At 39.5% G+C, this 13,629-nt stretch overlaps 1 protein-coding gene across 1 annotated transcript in view; it reads right to left on the minus strand.

The window, feature by feature from the left end:
- Positions 1–13,629, minus strand: part of TNRC6C (trinucleotide repeat containing adaptor 6C) — a 109,177-nt gene that overhangs the window by 1,469 nt on the left and 94,079 nt on the right. Inside the window, 7 exon segments of the mRNA XM_040579594.1 lie at positions 2,672–2,811; positions 3,535–3,605; positions 4,959–5,153; positions 7,492–7,608; positions 10,425–10,568; positions 10,716–10,907; positions 12,043–12,210. Coding sequence (XP_040435528.1) covers positions 2,672–2,811; positions 3,535–3,605; positions 4,959–5,153; positions 7,492–7,608; positions 10,425–10,568; positions 10,716–10,907; positions 12,043–12,210 — 1,027 coding nt within the window.

Here is a 13,629-nt window from a genome sequence, read left to right on the forward strand (position 1 = left end):
ATGATCAACAATGCTTTCATACCCTTAAAGGTCTTAACCCATTGAAATGCTTAATATTAACTCTTCAATGTACAGTTCAACTTTTCTGTGCCCAACGCTTATTCCTGCTTTATTTAAAGCTGTACTTGAAACCCACTGGGGCTGTACTCTGAAAACTGATTTGTACTTCAATGCAACTCCCCACACATCCTGCAAAGTTGAAGGTTTTGTCTTCCCCGCTCCGCACCCACATCCCCATTTCCTGAAACCTCGCTTTTCTTTTATAGTACGTTTAAAATTAATTCCCTTTGTATATATTTGACAAGAGTAACTGCATGACTAATGCAACGGATGCAGAACACCTCCAAGAACCTAGCTTTTATTTTCTTCTCAAATTTATTTTGCAACCTAAGATCTTTTAAAGAAGAATGAAAGATAAATGACCTGGCAGTGTCTGCCTAAACCTCCAGGTTCTCTGTATTAATTGTCTCCCCACTGCATGGCATGGAACTCTGAACAGCTACGTTAACAGTTACCCTTTTGTTGGAATACAAACGTCCTTGCAATGGCTACTGCCCCCCACTGCCTGACTGCAGCCTGGAAGCCATCACCAAGCTGGGTTTGTGCAAATGCTCCTTGCTGAAAATCACATCTTAAGAATTTCTACCTTTCCTAAATACGCAAGTGAAGAGATCCAAATGCAGTCTTTGAAACCTGTGCATTCCACAAAAAAATTTAAATTCATTTTCGAAAATATTAATCACTGCTGCTCCTCATTTATATAGCAAAAAAACCCCACACAACCAGAGATGGAAAGTGCGAGCAAGATATTCTCATATCAAATCACAGAGTCATTTAGGTGGGAAAAGACCTTTAAGATTGTCAAGTTCAATCATTAACCCAGCACTGCCAAGGCCACCACTAAGCCACATCCCTCAGCACCACATCTACATGGCTTTTAAACGCCTCCAGGGATGGTGACCCCACCACCTCCCTGGGCAGCCTGTCCCAGTGCCTGGCCACCCTTCCAGTGAAGTTTTTCCTACTATCCAGTCTAAACCTGCCCTGGCACAACCTGAGGCCGTTCCCTCTCGTCCTGTCGCTTGTTACCTGGGAGAAGAGGCCACCCCCCCCTACACCCCCCTGTCAGTCACCTGCAGAGAGCGATCAGGGCCCCCCTGAGCCCCCTCCTCTCCAGGCTGAGCCCCCCCAGCTCCCCCCTGAGCCCCCCCTCAGCCTGGTGCCCCAGCCCCTTCCCCAGCCCCCTGCCCGTCCCTGGACATGCTCCAGCCCCTCTGCGTCCCCCTGGCAGTGGGGGGCCAGAGCTGAGCCCAGGGCTCGGGGGGCGGCTGCACCGGTGCCCAGCGCAGGGGGATGGGCACTGCCCCGGCCCTGCTGGCCACGCTGTTTCGGATACAATATGGGTCTGAGATTGCTGGCTCCGCGACGTATTGTCCAACGATCAACTCCATGTAAACATTTATCTTGGTATCTCTTGGAACCCTAACACCGTCCTGCTGGCTTCAACAAATCCCACTGTATTTTAACACTGTGACCCTGCCAGCATATCCAACACATACGTAGCTCAATCCTTTTCATTCAGAAAGGTCTGTCCTGTCATTGCTAGCAGTGTAACCATAGTTATGCCACAACCTATTAAAAAAACAATTTAAACTGAGGCCTTCCAGATCACTGATAATGTAATGACATTGTCATGTACGTATTTAAAATAAGCACTTATCTTTAAACTCACATACTCATTTTGCCTTCGGCATTATTCTTTTTTACCTGATGCCCACATCTAAACTGATATAACTAAAATGGGTCAATTTTTCATCTCCAATTGTTCCGAATGCTGCTTTGTAATAATTAACGATCAACAGTTTAAAAAGCACCACGCTCATTAATGTAAATATTGTTACTACAATTTCTGTTCACCAGGTTCATAATGGGAGAGTAGTTGCAATTTCACATAGGGAGCAACCATTGCTCCTAAATTTGTAAGTGTAGGGAAGGTAATCATGCCAGTAGTACAATTAGTTCCAAATGATGTTTCTGCTATGATCAGTGTTTTTCAGTATACTCATGGTCTAACCTGTTGATAAAGAAAATTGCTTTCCAGCGCTGAGCACCTAAGTATTTCTTTGAAACATCAGTCTCTACATTCTTAACCCTCCCTAATGTCACTGATTTTATCCCTCAAATTCTCCAGTCCTTGTGTACTATGCCAATTAATCCTATGGATTTTCAAACACCTAGAAAGCGCACTTTGTTGTCATACATTTCGTTCATTAAATCCTTTAAAAAAGGTGACCACCACGAACACATTCTTTATGATTGTTCCGCGCTTTCTATTGCTCTCTAAAGCTAAAACCATGTCTCATGCTCTCTCTGAGCTTCCTTTGGAATTCTTACCACATCTTATAAATTCTTTGCAGCCTTAGAGGTGACAAATCCTTACTGAGCACATTATTAACGAATATCTATTATCAAGTTTTGTAATGACCTCTTATTCAGTAGTGTATGAGTATCTAGTCCCCAATTATTTTTTCTCTGTCTCATTAGGCAATTTCAAAACTCACATTAAACTAACTAGTGATCGGTGTCGAGTCCTAACAAATAAATGCCTAAGAAAATAGTTTCTGAGATAAAACCAGCTTCACAACAAAGGAAAGAGAAAGCAGAAACATACATATGCAGAGACTTTTGGGCCTTGGCTGCTTCCTCCTTGGAGCTGTATCGGACCACAGCATTCCCTTGCGTCAGGTTCAAGTGGAATGTTATTAGAGGGCCATGTTGCAAACACAGTGTCCGCAGTGTGGAGCCATCAATCTGGTAAGAAACAAACAGGGGGAAAGGTTTTTGTGATTTTACTTTAAATGCTTGTTAACTAAACAGGTTTTAAAAGCTAAATAGTAAGTACAGGTGGGAAAAAAGTGTTTTTCTTTGATAAGAAGAATTTATTTATAGAATTATCACTGTCTTCATTGAATAAGACAACCTGTCTTTTTAAGACTTCCCTGCAGTCCAGTGCACAAAATTTCCCAATTTACATTATGCAAGTTATATTTATCATTAAAAGTCCACAGAAATCCAGAGATAAATCAAAAGAAAAGCACATTGTCCATAAACCACCTAAATTCTCCCCAAGATTAATTTGGATGTCCACATTCAAGGTTTTGTGGCTTATAGTCTTCCTTGTGAATGATGCTATGGGAAGGACTAGATTTGACACTTAGAAGTGTCCTATTTGACCCCATAGGAAAAGCAGATTTTACATCTCTCTGCTTTGAAACATCATTCACCTCCAAACTTACACATACATAAATGGTGCACGCTGAATGACTAATCACGGTCTTAAAAGTTCATACTTGATTTGACAGCACCTTGAAAATGTAACAAATTCCCTGTAGAAGACAGACACTTAAAATAAATGCAGCAGAATAATTATTTTCCATTCAAATGAATCAAACGGCCAAGGCTGATAACCATTGTTCTTATCTCTTAAACGTGGCAAGTCTGTTATCAAAACTAGTTATGTACAATTCTACTTACCTGGGGCGTGAGGTTGCGAAGAACCAGCCAGCTGCTTGTTCTCCCTGAGCTGTCCGTACTCCATGCAGAACCTACAACACAAATTCCACACCAAAACATTTTACCAGGTTGTGGAGAGCATATTACAAGTAGAAAACTTATCTGGAAACACAGCACACCAGCAAGCATTACGGCTACTGAAAACTTACAGCAGTTTACTCACATCTTGATTTATTGTCTGGAACGAGAGGTTGCTGACTGAAAACCTGCTTTTTTTTTTATTTATTTATTTTTTAATGTTTAAAAGGTATGCACCATTTTTCACATTCCCACAATAACTGTTAGAAAACTAGTGGATACAGGTGTGACACTGCAACAAACTGTATCTTCAGGTTACATTAGAATTAAGCTGGAAGACACATTTTAAAAGCAATTCAAGCGTCCAAGCTCAGACTGCTGCTTGCTATTGCTATTTTTATAGCACTGCAGCATTCTGCTGTCTTGCCCATGATAGGTTAACGTATGTGACTTATTCAAAATAGGTATTTCTGCACTGACAGTGTTCTGATTGAAGATACAAGGACATAACCAACAAAACCTGCTTTTCAAACTTCAAGCCTGGTGTTTTATAATGAGAAACTGTATAAGCTTGACATTTATGAGTGGCATTTGAGAAACTGCAGTACTTCTGTGGTCACACACATGACCATACTCAGGCTAAAGAGACAATCCTTAAAGAGCAATATCTTCCCACCAGGTGGGGTTTTGGTGAAGAAAATAGACACAAAACAAACAGCAAGAAGAGGGAAGAACATTTAATTCCCAACTTCGTGAAAGCAGATTAACAGTCAGCTTTATAAAACAGGTGTAATGCTTTTGAGGCTGACAATACTTCAGAAACAAACATTATATATCCATTATTTATATAGCCAAATCCATGGTTTCTTGTATTTGTATTTAAGCAAAACAACATCCAAAAAAAGAGCCCGCATGAAGGAATGAAGACATTCCCTGAGCTTTGCGATGCCATCAGGTCCTAAGTGTTTCACACTCCAAAAATGTGTTCCATATGAAATTCCATGGGCTGCTTTGCTCATCTTGAAGCCTTGTAGGCAGTCATAGATCATACCACAAAACAACACACATGTTTAAAAGATATTTTTAGAAATTAAGGAAATGGAAATAAGTCCCAGTTAGAGTTCAATAATTTGGCAATTCCTACATAAAATTACTAATATGACCACCTGAAAATGACAGTATTTACACCTTATCCTAACTAAAATAAACATCCCCAAAACAGACACACTCTTACTTGTATTAAACCTCAACTTTCTGGAGCCTAATCCACAGCTATGGGGTGCCTCACTATTGCTAACACAGAATAAAAGTAAACAATTACAAAGAGACAGCACTCAGGTGTTACAAAACGCAGAAGTCAAGAGTACCAGAGGAGTAAGAGCTGGTCCAACCCAGGGGACTGGCACCCCACGTCGATGATGGCTTGGTGTTTGTTAAGCCTGGAGGTGGTCTCGTAGGAGCAGTAGTGTTTCTGGGTACCTTCCATAGTTCATGGGATAGAGAGGCTTGTGTGTGAGAGATTGGGCCAGAGGACCACGTAGACTTGATGTCTGACAATTTACCTGTAACAGAAAAAAAAAATACATTTGTGTATTTTTAGTTAGCAATTAATGGGTAATCATCAAGCTTCTGTATTGAAAGTATTCTTCCAGCTTTTCAGGAGAGAAAAGAACAGCATTCTGTACCATCCAGTGATATAAATCCTGTATCCTTTGAACCTACTTACACTAGTATTTACATTTTCAAAGAATTTTCTATTTAATGAATCCCAACACCTGCTACGTATACCATTCCCTTTTTGAAATCTCCTACTATTTTGCTCTCATAAAAACCGATACATCTGAAAAAGACCAGAAAATGGACTTAAGTATTTGAAATCTAATTTCATCAAAATTATAATGAAACACTTCAAAATTGTCTCTCAAAAGCTTAATAGAACTTAACCACTTTTTCTTACATAAGTCATTTAATCTAATACAAATTAACCACTATATCCATACATTGTTCTGATAAATTAAAATTCCAAAGATCAAAGATCAACAAAAACTGTATTTCTGAATATTCGAAGTAACAGATACTGGCGTTTTTTCCATTTGTTTTTGAGAAAAATGAGGTTGATTAGACCACATCATAACCTGTCACTCTTTGTAACTTTTTACTCTTGTTATTTCCTTGATCAGTTTTTAAACTACCTTACTGCTGTTCCTGCCAAATCAGAGTTTTGTAAAATAATACAAAACCCAGGAATAAGATGTATGGATTGGCATCCAGAGTGGCAGACAAAATTGATTCAAAATTACAGACACCAAAACAAAACCCTTTATTCATCTTTAGACCTACACATCCCTGCCTTTCTTCTTGTACCAACATAGGTTGTAAAATTGGAGCCAAATCTCTTTGTCATAGCACAGTGCCATCATCACTAGCGTTAGCTGCACGTGTTGGACTAGAATGGACTGAAATGGTCACATCACTGCATCTTCTGCCAGAGCAAATGAGACTGCGATTACAAATGTTTTAATGTTGATTGCAGACAGAAAACACTTGGTCTGACAAAGTCCAAGATGCAAAAATCTTGTGAACCGTTTTTTAAACCAGATTTGAAGTAGCAGATTAAGCTTAGACTGAATCAGTGCTTTGTATCAGGCAGGCATCGACGTTTTTTTAATAGTCCTAAAGCCAAATTTAGCAGTCACCAAATCACAGCCTGTTATATATATGTACACACACACTCCCCAAATTGCCTCTATCTCTATCATTCAATGGTTTTATATTGAACCATAATAATTTAAGTGAAAGGGCAACCATTCTCCCATCTTCTTGCAAACTGTAGCAAAAAAAAATAATAATTTGACAATGATGATGAAAACATTAATACGGGTAAAATGGTGGAGGTAAACAGGGAAAAAGTCTGAGTTGTAGAACTCAGAGCAGCTCAGCCTGTGATGTAGCACATGATACATGCACATTACCACAGAGAAGATGCTGCTATGTCACTACTTCTCATGGGGTTAACACAAAGATTAGATGACACTGCAAAAAAATAAAAAGCAAATAAAGCAGAAATGCATGGCAGATAACAGAAAAGCAAGCCATTCCTTTCTTTCCCTTTCACTGGCATAAAACATTTCAAACAAGCCCTGTTTGTTTTGCATTCTGCAGCATGACCTGGAGGTTGCACCTTCCTTTATCCAAAGGAGTGGAGGGTTTTCATTGATTATATATGAAAACGCTAATACAATCCACACAAAAGCCCCAATGCATTTTTATAATGGGACATACTGGATATTTAGGTAGGTAGTTCACAAGCAGTTTCCACGATTTGCAGAGACGTGCTCTGGAATTTATAGCTCATGAAAAGAATGGGTTGATTATTTAGAATGTCTACAAGCTCACCCTTATAAGGGAGCATCAGACTTCGGGCTGACTATTAAAAGACATTAAAGAGCCCCAAACCCCTCCAGAGCCATGCAGAGTACTTCCTTGAGGTACTACTAAACTTTTTCCTCAGCTGAAGATGGTTCACTTTTAACAGTGAGTTTATTAACGATTTCGTATCAGCTCTTACTGGAAGGGTCTAGTAGGGGTGTTTTTACTGAATTCCTAGACAATATTCCTCGTCAAAGTTGCAACGGAAATAGTCATTAAGAGATCTTGATGCCAATTCAGAGTGACATGTGGCACCAAGTGGAATAAATACATTTTTCCTTAGCACAGTTCCAGGCATACCATCCAACGCTCACCACTGAAGAGCTACCAGGAGAGCTGCCTACCTAGCACAGTACTAAAAAAATACGCTTCTGTCTATAGTAGCATTACTGTAATAACTGGGAGAGCGCTTTCTAGGGCCTTTTCTCAGAATGCAGAAGGATGCAAAAGTAGAAAGGCCATTTTTCGTACCTGCAATGCTAGGTGCAGATGCAATGCTGCTGAAAGAGCTACTGTAGCCGGAGGCACTAAGCGGCCAGGCACTCGATGAAGGCAGCGTGGCATTCTGAGATGATGTTGGGGATGACCCTGCAGAACCAGCAGAGAAGCAACTAAGAAAGATGGGCATAATGATGTTTGGTGTGACATAAGCAAATCTATTATGTGCAAATACAAACCATGCAAGGCATTTTCCTTAATCAGACTGGTCTCTGAACTCTAGGAATGAAATGTTATAGAAAGCATGATAAAGTGAAGCAGAAGTCTTTAGTAGAAGAAAGCTGGCACATTGGCAAATGTACTAGTGCCTGTGCAGAAGATAAATTCTGCATTCCCTTTAAGATACATGACTCTCAAAAAATCAGTGTTAAACTGTTTAGACTCAAGGAACAGGCTTCATTTATTAAGGTGCTCTGCCAGCTGACTTAAGCAATGGCAACTGTAGATGAGCATAGATGTCTATGATAAACTAGCCTCTTACCATGGGTGATTTGTCCTAAATTACTCGAGGCAAGCATTTCTCCTACATCCTGATGCCCACACACATCTTTAGATTTTTGCAGACTTTCAGTAAAGCAAGGATATATTTTAGCAATCTCTTCTTAAACTGATAACATTAAATGAAATAGCTTGAAACCATCTTGGTAAATCATTTACAATCTGAGGAGCTATCTAAGCATACATACAATTTCCTTACTGGCAGCAAATGAAAGAAACTGAACATAAAATAAAATATCTTCGTTATAAAGACCAGAAGAGCTGGAAGTATTCTCTCTAGCCACCAACAAAATTAAGTGTGTATCCTAGGTGACTTATCATTCCTGACGTACATAGGTGATACTGAAGCATCTTTAACCAACTAATAAAAATACGCGAGTTCTTTGGGAAGGGGCCCTGTGCTGAGGTAGAAGGGAGGAAGTAAAGGGACAATCTCAATCCCTCAGAGCTCAAAAAACCCCACAGGTTGTATTTCCAACTGGAACAGCAACCAACCAAACTTTACTTTATCCAGACTCACTGTGCTCCAAAGGACACCACCACAGACATCAGTCTCAAACAAAACAACTCTCTATCAGGGCCTTCTCTGGAAATAATCTATTCCCCAGGCAAGGATGAGGAATTGTATCAGATTGAAAGGCCACAGAGCTGAACTGTTCCCAATTCCACATGACTAAGACTTTCAGCTCACAGCAGCTGACCCTGCAAAGCTTCATTTGCAGACGGGGTAAAACAAAAATCAACCCAAAAGCTTAGGTTTTGTGTGTACAGTGCGAGGACGGTGCACACCGCGGCGTAGCCCTCTAAACGGAGATGAGCTCTGCTAATACGTGTGTACTTCACGCTGCAGTGTTACAAGTCTTTTCCTGGCAGCATGTCGTGACAGCCCCAACCTCATATGGAAAGGCACTGACAATAACAGATCATTTTACCTAGGAGCAAACACCTCAGTTATACAAGCATAAAGAAACAGATCCAGCAATGACATTTTTAAATTAAAATTAATTATTAACAAGCTAAAAAGCTAATGAGGAAAGGAAGCGCACACCCCAACAGTCACCGCTTCTCAGAAGGTTTTAGCTCTTGAGGGACTGTTTACTTCTGCAAAGTTTATCTGGACTGACCCTAAGTAGTGTAATTATTTCTTCACTCCACAGACAGATTATACACCAACAGAGCTAGCGTATACTTTCCTTCTATAAAGAAAGAAGACCTTAGAAGGTATTGTCTAACTTACAAGTATAGATGATAGCTCTGTAGGGGTGGCCTTTCAGCCTAAAAGGAGTATTTCTTGGGTGCACTATATCTGAACTGTGACTTTATACTCTTCAGTCTTTATACTTTTCTAACTCCAAACCATCTGGGTTGCCTGGCCCTGGAAGTACATTTGGGTCATTAAAAGTTAATTCGACGTTACCCATGCACACAAATACTGCATGTTTCAGCTTAAATCAAGATTGCTTTTGGGTGAGAGAACTAAAATCATTCAGGGCACTGGAAGCCCCTGCCTCTCTTCCCTTGTTTCACATCCCTTCACTTGAGTTAACAAGCTCAGAGCTGGAAACCCGTTTCAAGGACAGTTCTGATTTACAATCTACGCAGATACCGCTGATGTAACTACTAGAACCAAACTCACGTTTTTAATCCTGATGGGTCCCTTCCTGACAGCCTGGTTATACTATTCCTGTGCACATCAGTGCACTCTAACAGAGCACGGAGAACCTATTTCGGCATGCCGATCACAATTAAACCAAGCCACCTTTCTCCTGATTCACTTTCAGTACGTCTAGTTAACAAGTAGCAAAATCCCAAAGGGTTATCGTTTTAGAGACTACCCTTTTCATCCTGAAGTAAGACTGCCAGAAGGAGCCAACAAGACAAAAGGAATGAAAATGGCACTGGGAAATAGGGTCCCCTATTTTTAATTTTCTTTGATGGTTTTGGGGACAAAACTGCTCTAATTTAGTTTGCTGATGGATCTTCTAACAAAGCTGCCATTAATTAGTATGACAGAAGCCTGCTGCTTCAGCAACAACTGTGGGAATTCTGTATTGTGTTTTTTGAGTATTTCACAAAGTGTATGTAAAGAGGGTGGTGAGTATGGAGAGTGAAATCTTGTTCAACACAAAGTGTTATAGGTTACAAAAACTTCCAGTGACCACAGAAGTTTGTATTACATCTCACAGCCTTTTCCAAAATAAAAATATTTACATTCCCATGGAAAACCAGAAACTTCTTAGTCCCATAGTTAAATCAAGTATTTCTGGATATTCAGTGAAAGTTCAGAGCAGAAGCATTATTAGATTGGGATTACATGCAAGAATTAATAAATCCATGATATATAAAGTCAACTTTTTTGGAAAGAAAAAGAAAATATACACAGATGTGGAAGTAATTTGTGTGTTTACCTCCACTCTTGAGAAGATAGCGATTAACATCCTGTATCGTGGTGTTTATGGTAGGCCCAGTTGGAACACTTCCAGGAGTAACATCGGGGTCATTTTCAGGATCAATATTCTGCAGTCCTTTCCATGGCACTCCTGGATGAAATTCTGTTTCAAATATAATAAAAAGACAAGTATATGAAGTCATAATTCTCCAAAGTGCCTGTGTAGCAGAAGGCATGAGGATTCAATAAATAAACCCAACAATATGTTTGAAGGACATCAGTTAAACACGAATGCTTTGTATTTTGTTACCTGGTGGCCAGTTTATGCTGGAGCCATTGGAAATTTTATCACTATCGGTTTTGGCACGTGACCAGCTGTGAGGAACAGCTACAGGTGGACTGGCGGGCGATTCACTGTTTTGAATCAGATCATACCGGCCATAAGAGTCATCAATGGAGGACTTTCCCGGAGGACCAATACTTAAACCTCCAGGTATAGCACCTGTAATGAATGAAATGGAAAGGCTTTGTTTAGGAGTGGGACCAATTTTGGGTATGGAATTTCATCAGTCCCCGCATTATGTCATTACTTTCTTTTTTTCTTTCTGTATTACAAACCTAAAAAAGAAAATTAAAATATAAACACGGTAAGCAAGGCTTAAAAGCCTTGGAAGCCTTACTAGGCATTTCAGCTGTGAGATACACCGCTGGTGTGATCTAGACACTGAAGTTAAAGAAATTCACATTACATTACTGCCAAAAAGAGACTAAGTAATTCAAATCATTACACTGACGGTAAGTAAGAATTTGCTGAGACATACTAAGGAATATAGGCAAACTGTAGGCAAACCCTCTTCCCATCTTTCTCTAGGTATTCACTGCTGATGGGATGGATGATTTGAAATGGCCATTCTCATGTTCCTACAAACTACCAAACAACAATTTGGCATAAACAGTTCAGCTACTTGCAGAAAAAAATACTATTGTAAAAGAAATAATTCATGCCACTCATAACAAAATCCAGGATACAATAAAGTTAACAGAGCACCATGTCCTAACAGAATAAACTTGGTACAGGAAATAAAGGAATAAACGACTCAGGATACTGGAGGCGTTAGGGATAAAGGTGTTCAAACAGATTAGCAACCACTTTTGGAAAAATATGAAGTCTGTGCTCCTAACTCCCAGGGTGGGTAATTAAGTAATCCATTGCGCCTTTTTACAGGACTGGCTGTGAAAAGTTGATGACCTTGGAAAAACTGTGGGAGAAAGCCAATGTAAAGTTTTTTTGGATTGAAAGTATGCAGATCTGGAGTAAGGGGAAGACTGTGGGACTTGTTTTGCCAAAACTAATGGCTTATTTTACTTGAACTCCATGTTCTGAGCAACAAAAATCAGCAAATGAAAAAAACCATTCCTACATTGCATGTAGGAAATGATAGCTGCAAGCACTTCGATGCATTGCTGAATATGACTGCAGAAATCATTTTAAAAATATCACAGTCTCAAAGGGCACTCTGTACCAACCATTTATGAGCACTTACCGAAAATAGTAACAAGAAAAAAAAAAAATTACAACTGAAATATGACTCAAGTCTCAAAAAGCCAGACTGACACAGAGATTAAACGCAACATACCGTGCTTGCTGGAGTTCTGGTCAAGCGAAGAAGCAGCACTGGACAGATTATCCATTGAGTTGGGGTGTGTCCACTGAGGAAGGCGAGACTGGGACTGAGAAGTGTCCTTCACTGACAAACCACCAGTAATGTCCATGTTATTTACATTCATGTTCGAGTTCAGTCCAGCTAAGGGGAGATAGGTCATTAGATATCGGTAATATACCGGAGGATTAAAAGATGCGTTTAAAAATCCAGCTAAGGGGATTATTAAATATTGATTCTCATACATGTGTATGCATGTGTAGTCATTTACTATGCACATTTTCAACCCGCTATCAAGAACTTCTGCTATTATACGAACACCAATATAACTCCCATTAATTCAGAAAATGTTAAAATTTTGCTAAAAGGGAGGAGGAAAAAAAGCAGGAGTAATATTTTAAAGCTGTCAGTATTTCTACTTGTAGTAGTACTTTACTTTTCACTTGTCTCAGAAAAGGTATTCTGAAAGAATGCACTGGAACGCTATGTTTAAACCAGTGAAGAATCTGCAGCATTCCATTGCTAAACCAAGGTACTCCTAACATCTCACCAGCACACTACCATGTCTGCCATTTTATTTTGCTAATAACATTTTAAAAATCCGAAACAAAGCAACTAATTAAAAAGCCATACAAACAGCAGTTATTCATCAGAGCAGGTACTGTACTATTTGAGCATGTATTTTGTATACACAGAACAAAAGCACTGAGACTGTATTTAAGGAATAATTTTGACATGCTTTGTGACATGAACCTGGGTCCTTTTTGATATATTATCCTGAATGTTAGCAGATGACAGGAAGCTGAGATATGATAAGAACCTCTTAGACTTAGGCCTTTAATTCATAATTCTTTTGCCTTTGGATGCTCCCCACTATAACAGCTCACCACAGCAGTCAGAATTACGTTCTTAACTGCTGCACGGTAGATAAAGCTTGGCAATTCCATTGTACATAGCACAGACAGAGTCACAAAGAGATTGAATTAATTCCTTTATGTCATAAATGAAGTCTGTAGCATACATCAAACAATCACACAGAAAACAGGTCTGAAAGATTGTTCTGTTCACCCTGTCTCAAGGCCAAATCAATTATTTTGACATCAGTCATATTTGACATATCTATGGCTAACCTACCACAGAATGACCAGTGAAGATTTCAGAAACTTCCCAGATGATTTATTCCAGTACTCTACTCTGCTTATAGCAAAGTGGTGATCCTTAATGTTTAACTACATCTCCTTTTATGCAACAGAAGTTCATTACCCCTCAGCATTCGCCACATGCTAGAAAACGTCTTTGTAGCAATCTTTTACATTTTTGAAGATTACCATGTCTCTTAAGTCTTTAGACTAAAGTGAGCAGAGGATTCCATTTTTTCCCGTAGCAGCCATGTTTTTGAAACATCTAATCATCTGCACAGCACTCTTGCTGCATTCCTTCAAACTGATCTGCATCTTTCTTGAAATACCGTGACCAAACCTGACACCTTACCAACACTGATGAGAGCGGAAAGATGACTTTGCATACCTTCCAGATGACATTCCCATTTAGCAATATGACATT

Source organism: Falco naumanni, chromosome 1, assembly GCF_017639655.2.
Source record: "Falco naumanni isolate bFalNau1 chromosome 1, bFalNau1.pat, whole genome shotgun sequence".
Lineage (NCBI taxonomy): Eukaryota > Metazoa > Chordata > Aves > Falconiformes > Falconidae > Falco > Falco naumanni.